The 8,181-nt window shown below is 39.8% G+C and overlaps 1 protein-coding gene across 1 annotated transcript; it reads left to right on the top strand.

Moving 5' to 3' along the window:
• The first annotated feature begins 1,214 nt into the window (after window positions 1–1,214).
• ABRA (actin-binding Rho activating protein) lies at window positions 1,215–6,574 on the top strand. The gene is made up of 2 exons (XM_010020145.1): window positions 1,215–1,966; window positions 6,097–6,574. Exons 1-2 carry the CDS (start codon window positions 1,215–1,217, stop codon window positions 6,572–6,574), a joined length of 1,230 nt encoding a protein of 409 aa, XP_010018447.1.
• Window positions 6,575–8,181: the final 1,607 nt, after the last annotated feature.

Consider the following 8,181-nt stretch of genomic DNA (forward strand, 5'->3'; position numbering starts at 1 on the left):
TTAACACTAACGAAGTCAACAGAATTCCTTGAAGTTCAGTGTGCCTCAGAGTGCCACATGGCAAGTGCCGCAGGTCATCCTGTAAGCTGCAAGGTATGAGGGATGGAAAAAGCAATGCCATTTTCCTTTCCTATTTAGGAAACATTATACTAAGAAATAAGATACCACATGACCGTATCTCAGGAAAATGACATTGTTATGATGTGAAAATGTATGTATCAATTCACTAAATAATTTTCTACATGGTCTAGAAAGTCCTCTGGAATGTAGAAATCACAAAGTTTCCTAGGAAATCTGATTTTTTTCTATACTGTACATAATAAACATAATTATGCCATAAATAATAAACAAGTAAACAAGTTTTATATACAACTTGCTTGAAAAGCAGTCAGAAATTTAATGGGCTATACTTAATTTTTTCAAAATCCTAAACCTGGGAGGTCATTCATCCATCTGATCAAGTCAGACTTTCTATATTTCTATATAACCCCCAGGCTAGAGATAGTGGTTCCCTCATCCTTAGCACTGACACCAAACATGATAGTGTTTCCAGACCCACTTGAAGGTAGGTTCTAATAGATGGACATTAATAGATAATGACTGGGAACAGAGCACATAAATACCTTTTAAAAAATTAACAAACCTGTATTTCTTTGGACACATGAGCAATAAGAAGAAGTCACCTAGAAAATGCATCTAAAAAGTTCTCACTCATAGCCTGCTTCTTGTTTTACATCACCTGATGAGGGCCACTATTTACTTCTGATGACGAGGGGTCTCTGCTCTGGCCAAAGTAGTTAGCAACTGACAGCACTTCACATTTAGCAGTTTCAGACACTCTGTTCAGTACCATTAACCCATGTTCTGCACTTCCAGAAGAATAAGATCCTTGACAACAAATTGAGAATTGAGCAGTCCCAGGAAAGGGGGACTAAAGAAGCTGTTAATTTCCCACTATTTCCAGTGCAGGTCTGTGTCACGTTGTTTACATCATGCATCATTCATCTGCTGTGATGAAATGCAACCCTGCAGGTTAAAAAAAGACCTCCGTACCAGTGAGGATACTATATCTTTGTGAGAAATGCTTCACATATTTTCCATGGGCACAAACTACCCCGGCTTCTATTTAAATCTCCGTAGCTCTCTTCAGAGGCCATTATTCACTTCAAGAAGCTCAGTTGAAGGTGCTTAGCATAAGAAGGGGAAAAGCCAACATGGCAGCAGACAGCGCCATGGCTCCTGAAGAAAAGCCGAGCACCACTCCTGGGAAAAGGGCTGTCCACAAGATCCGAATGGCCAGCATGGTCTTCAGCTTGGCACGAGGCTGGCAGCAGTGGATATCTGACCACCATGAAAAGCAAGCCCAAGAGCCCTCTGGATGGGTTGCCCCTACAGAAGACTCATCAGCCCAGCCTGTAGCAGAAAGATCCTTTGAAAAATGGCCAATGGCACCTGTCAAGAAGGACCAAGGAAAAGATGATGAAAAATCCTCAGGAAAGGAATCAGTAACAATAAGAGAAGCTGAAAAAAATTCAAGGGAATCAGATGAAGCCCTAAAAAAGTTCAGCATTAAAAGCAAAGAGGTGACCAAAACAGTTGTAAGCAAAGCCTATGAAAGAGGAGGTGATGTTAGCCTCCTCAGTGAAAGATACGAGAACAACAATAGCACCTCAGAGATGACTAAGCTTAAAGAAGAATCAAGCGCTATTGACAAAATTCTTAGTGACAAATTATCTCCAACCATAAGGAGAAAGTGTTCAAACATGGTATCAGAGCTGACCAAGGGCTGGAAACAGGTGGAACAAGATGACAGAGAAGGGGCTAAGAAAGAACTGCTGCTTAAGTGTCACGATGACAGCCTGGATGCAGAGGACAGTGGCTATGGAGAAGCAGAGGACAAACTTGAGCCAGAAGACAGTGACCAAGAGGTGACGGCTGTGAGGATTAAACGACCTGTGCCATCTCTGTAAGTAAAACATCTCTGTTACATTATCACATATAGTCAGACGATCCTAAGAGAGGTAAGAGTTTCCATGAGGAAGATGGGGGGAGGGAGAGGAATGGCAGGAAATGGTCAAAGATAAAATATTACTCTTGAAGAAAATAAAAAGTTAATTAAACATCCTTTCATGTATCTTTGTGCTTAAGAAGTCAGTCAACATCTCACTATAGCCTTGGGTTTTACGTGCCATATACATAATAGACACAGGAAGTTATGTCTGGGAAATGTTAATTACATTTACTTTTTACACTGGATTTGCTGGTTCATCAAAATCACTGCCTACTTCTTAATACTTCAGTCCATATTTTGGTGTAACAATTTTTATCTCATCAAGAGCCTACAGCTATTCATTTATTTCAGCAAATGTTAAGTCAAAAGCAATATACCTGACAAATAATAGTTCAAAATTCTTACTCAGTATTTTGCTTAATATAAATTGTAAATATTCTCAGAAGTAATTGGCAGAGAATGTCCACATTAGTCATTGAAGGAATTACTTTTAAGTAGATCTTAACAAAAAACTGGGTTCACTGCTTCCCTTTGGAAGCTTTCCATAGATGTAGAATTCATCAAGTCAAAGAATGGAAGCTTTCACAGGAGTTGGGACCCCAAATGTACATTAGAAAACATCCAGCCTGCCTCAACATCTGCAGGACTCATTTGAATCATGCCATATGTTATAGATCATTTGGCAAAATGAACATTTGAATCATCAATCTAGTGTTCAAATTCAAGGTCTCTCTTCGGGTGTCCTACCATAAGGGGCAGGTTGGGGTAGTACATTCATTGAATATGTTGTGGAAGTACAACTTCCTGACATACAGATTTAGTTATGCCTGTAAATTGTGTGAAGAAAAAGGAAGCAGACTCTGGTACTTACCTATGGAGTTACTACAGATTCTACTTAAAATTTTGAATTAAGTAGCAAATTAATAGCACTCAACAGTTTTGAGTAATACTTCTTTCAGTAAGAGGCTTGTACTTGAAGATTGCTATACAAAAGCAGGCATATAGTAAATTTGGAGTCCAGGTAGTAAACAAGTAGTAAACACATCTCCCAGAAGGGCAGAGGAACAGCAGAGTCTGGTAGAAATTCTCCAGTTTCCTCTCCCAGAGACCTCCAGCAGAAACACAGTTCCAGAAGACAGCTACAAACAGTTGTGCTGTGGCCAGACTTGCCAAGGAGCAGATGCCAAACTAAGTCATCCCCCTTCTGTTGGTAAAAAATTCAAAAGATCCGTATGTCCAATGCTGTGACATGGACAGCTGTAGGCTCCTATCTAGCTGTAAAACCGTAATGAAGGAGAGCGCAGTCTCTGAGCCCAGCGGGCATTGGGCTATGGCTAAGGTGCAGCCAGTGTGCTGCCCGCTGGCTTTGCTGGACAGGGAGGACAGCTGAAGGTGACACTTAAACCATGGCGGGGCCCAGCAGAGCTCATCCACCCGAGCCTGCAAGGAGGGAGAAGGCTGGCACCAGGACATGGGTTCCTACCAGGAGCAATCCTATGGTGGGGCTCGAGTCTCCACTGCTTCTACTGTGTGTCCATCACCAGCACACATGTAATGTGAGCGTGACTGGAGCAGGAGGAAATCTGAGCTGAGAAGCAGGGTTTTCACCCACCCAACTAGCCTGTGTGATAAGGGCGAGCATGGCAGCAGGGATTGGAGGGTCAGGGCCAGTCTGTTCATACCATATCCTAATTGCCATTTTAGAAATGAGAGCTGGGACCCGCACTGATGAAGTCTGTGATCCCTCTGCAGACAGGCAGGCAGCAGTACCACTCCCACTGCTTGGGTTTTACACCTCACTGCTGATGAGCATTTGCCATGACCGGTATTAGACCATGACTAACATAATAATGGATTTCAACCATACGGTACTTTTTAGCACAGCTATCTGAATATGCAGAGCTATTTTAACTATTCAGATTGGGAACAGGATGATGTTCTGCTGTAGGCTGATCAGTCATCTCCCACAAGAAGCAAATGGTTAATAGCCATAGTGAAAAATGCTCTCCAGTAACCTGGAGCTTGAAAGTTTGTGGCCGCTGCTTTTGGGAGAGACCGTGTGCAACATCCTTTGAGAAAAGCTAGGACCTCAAACCCAAGATTTCACACAGTGGAAAAAGACGATACGTTTGCAGCAGGTATTATCTGTAAATAACCTCAATTAAAACAAAACAGCTATTTTTCTGTTAAACTTTGCTTGTATTTTCCTCCTATGTCTAATGTTAGTGCTAGGAAAACCTTATTAGCCATATTTGCTGAGGTGCAAATGATTGAAGAGGCACCTCTATGTTAGTCAGAGCTCTCTTCCACTGAAATCTGACACAAAAGTCATTTTTCTGCACTTATAGTGCTGTTATCAGGACCAGATTTTTTAACTACTCTTTTTTTAAAAACTTATTTTATAGCCTCAGAATACATTAGTTCAGGCTGCTACTTTCAGGAACCTTTCAGTGAGGCTTACTCTTCTTCAAAAATGCCATAAGTACGTGGTTATTAAAGTACATCTCCCATTTTCCTCTCTACATTCCAGGAAAAAAGCATCAGTGCCAGTATTTTCTTCTTTTTTTTTTTCCCCTCACATCAGCACCTTCATCATTTCCAGCTGCAATACTTCTGTTATAAGGTTTCTTAGCAGAAGGCACATTAACTCCTACAGGCATAGAAAACACTTTCATTCTTGCATAGGAGCCAAAGGGATTCAACAGGGGCACGAAACTCAAAACATTAAAAAGGGATCCATTCCTTTCTCCTCCAGAAAGGATTAGAGGAGACATGGAACATGGACATTGACCTCAAGGTCTTTTCCAACCCTAACTGTTCTATGATTCTATGATTCCAGTTAATGGGTTAAATTAGTTGGTTGTTACAGGTGAAGCACTTCTTACAGTGGGTTAATGCTCACAACCTTCACTTTAGATCCATGATCCATTGTGGAGGTGTGGTACAGACATGAAAAAATGCTTCTATGTGTATACAGTTGACTGTGTTCACTTGTCATTAAGCTAAACACTGGGGAAATGCCCAAACAGTGGGGGAACAAGATTTCCTGCAGGTTTGCAGTTCTCTCTCCTGTTTTGCTAACTGTATTTTGTTTCTCTGGTGTTACTGCTGACATGCAGCTGACATCATTGGGGAGGTTTCAGAGCAACCTGCTGGGGACTAAAATATTAGAAAACAAATTACTTTGCACAGCCACAGCTCAACATACTCACTAGCAGAGTTCTGTACAGACACAATGACAGGATGTGGGCAGCACAAAGACTAGCTCAGACTATCTATAGCTCACCTGCAACATGTGGGATTGGCCACTAGAAGAAAGAACGTCAACAATATGACGTTGCTACACACACAAACCAATAACCTCCCCCCAGATTACTAAGATTTCTGAAGGTCTTTCCTCATCTTTTGATCTTGATACAAATATCAGTCTCAGTAGTCTTAAGTTTCTTTCAGGATTTTACCCAACCAGTGGGAATGTGAATTTTGGACTTCAGTACTTATTCAGAACCATATGTCAAATATATAAGCAAAGGCAGAGCTACTGTGCTCTAATAGCTTTTTGTTGTTATTTAAAAATTGACACCTATTACAGGGGACAGATTTTTCTAGACACTACCCTCTGTTTTCCAGACAAGCATAGCTGAGCATCCAGTCTGTACACTGATAGTTATTGTCATCTCTAACATCAAGGTGGACAGATTTCAGGCTCTGCCAAGCAGGCAGAAACTGGGAGCTGCGTAACTGACCAAAGGTAAAGAAAGTGCAGGTAAACAGCAACAATACTGCCTTGCTCCCATATAGAACTATGTCATTCTGGGTGAAAGATTGTCAAAATGGTCTCAAATCTAGGCTGGAGCATGGTAGAGTACATGGGATCAAGTTGTGATCAGTGAATTTGCTTTTGAGTGCAAACTGAAACAGACTGAAAGTCCCCAAAGAACGCATTCAGAAGTAGTGAACTCGTGCCACCTGGTGGCTAGCATCTCATCTGCAAAAGCATGGTAACCGAGTTAATAGATTTGTAGCAGAACTGTGTAATTAAATGTTCAAATGCAAAGCTCAAATGCCCTTTTTGTTTCTTTCAGCGCAAACAGGATTAGTGAAGAAGCACGCACCAAAGCCCAGAGGAAATACAGCCCTGTCAATAGCCTGAAGGACAAATGGCAAGAATGGAGCGACCAGCACATCATGTCACAGAAGCTAAATCCCTTCAGCGAGGAATTTGACCATGAGCTGTCCATGTCCACACGCTTACACAAAGGAGATGAAGGCTACGGTCGTCCAAAGGAAGGAACCAAAACTGCTGAGAGAGCCAAGAAAGCCGAGGCCCACATCCACCGGGAGATTAGGGACATGTGCTTCATCATTGAATCCATGGCTAAGCCACGGCCTGATGGGAAGATCCAAGTTACATTTGGGGAACTCTTTGAGAGATATGTTCGTATTTCAGATAAGGTTGTTGGGATTCTCTTGAGAGCCAGGAAACACGGGCTAGTAGACTTTGAGGGAGAAATGTTATGGCAAGGAAGGGATGATAATGTCGTAATTACTTTATTAAAATAAGCATGCTACAACCAGAACAACTTGTTTTGGAAAACCTCTCTCCGCTTCTCCCTTGCTATCAGCATTTGCACATTTTGAATACAAGATTCATCACATAGAAATGACATTGAGCATTTTTCTAAATATATATTTTATAACTACTCCATGGTAACGCAAGCATGCAAATAGATTTTTCTCTGTACCAGGAGAGCTTGCAGGACACTTCAATTAATTACTAAATGAAAAATAAAGAGAAAAATCCATACTGAATATAAGCAGCTGATCATAAAAACCCATAGCAATACAACTAGCTATGAATTAATTCCATTTTTCACTCGTTCCTACATTCAAGATCTTCCCAACTGTTTTAACTGGGGTATCAGTAATACAAACCATGCCAGACCAAGTTTTTGAGCTGTGAAAGTGATCTTGTGAACCTATTTCCTAATTAATTTATTTAAATGCATGTAAAAATAGTTGTATTTGATTACAGAATCAAGGATAACACATTTGTTCCCTTTACAAGTAGGATATACAGCTATTACTGCAGTATTATTTTGTGGCAACTATTGATACAGCTTATAACATACAAAGACAAAATCCTTCTTTTTATAAATGAGATTTTATATTTAATGCATTTATATAACTAATTTATTAGATAGTTGTATATTTAGAGTTATGAATTTTGGAACGAAAAAATCCAACAGAATGCACAAAAAAGTTTTGAATAGATAGCCACATAGAAAATACCTCCTATGAATGTTGTGCAATGTATCATCACATTACCTATGTAAATATGGTTCTTACAAATACAGGGAAAAATAACATGTAACATATAGTTAGTCAGGTACTTGTACTGTTCTGTATAGCAAAAACTGACTACAGTCAGCATCTTCCACTGAAGCGTACCTCTGTGAGAAAAAATACAAAACTGTTCATAACCAAAATCAACTAACTTTAAGGAAAATGGCATTTCATACTACACAGAAACACTGGCCTAATTTTACAGTATTCGTCCTTTGAACCATTTTGATGTCACTGCAATAAAGTATTTTGGTCCAGGTGATGCTAAAGAGGAGTAAATGCCAATGAACTAATACTTCTAGGTCTTAAAATTGTGTTATGCACAGAGCTGAGATCTTTTTAAGGTCTGTAATACTTACTGGATTACATAGATCAACACTTCTTTAAACTACTACTGTACAAATAGCTATCCTGGTAAACATGTGTTTCACGTGAAAAGCATTGTTTAAGAGTAAGATGCCTGGGCAAGTAATATGCACAATGAAAAAGAAGTGGTTTATTTCCCCATAAGATTCTTTCAAACTGAAAGAGCAAGTATCTTCTTACAGAAGAAAAGGTATATAAACATCTAGTCTCTATGATAAAACAAGTATTGTTATCTTATTATGAGAGTACAGGCACTCCACTTTGAAGCTCCAATGAAAAAATAAATCAAATATATTTGATAAGCTAGTGATACAAGAACTGATTACTATGTCTATTGTTAAGTCCACGTAAAGCATTATTATTTTAGACACAGTTATATGTTGTGAACCTAAGGAAAAGAAGTAATTACAGGATTCAGTGGAATTTATTTCATGTTTTCTTGAGATCTCAGACTACTC

This window comes from Nestor notabilis, unplaced genomic scaffold (genome assembly GCF_000696875.1).
Source record: "Nestor notabilis isolate BGI_N333 unplaced genomic scaffold, ASM69687v1 scaffold23318, whole genome shotgun sequence".
In the NCBI taxonomy this organism is placed as follows: Eukaryota; Metazoa; Chordata; class Aves; order Psittaciformes; family Psittacidae; genus Nestor; species Nestor notabilis.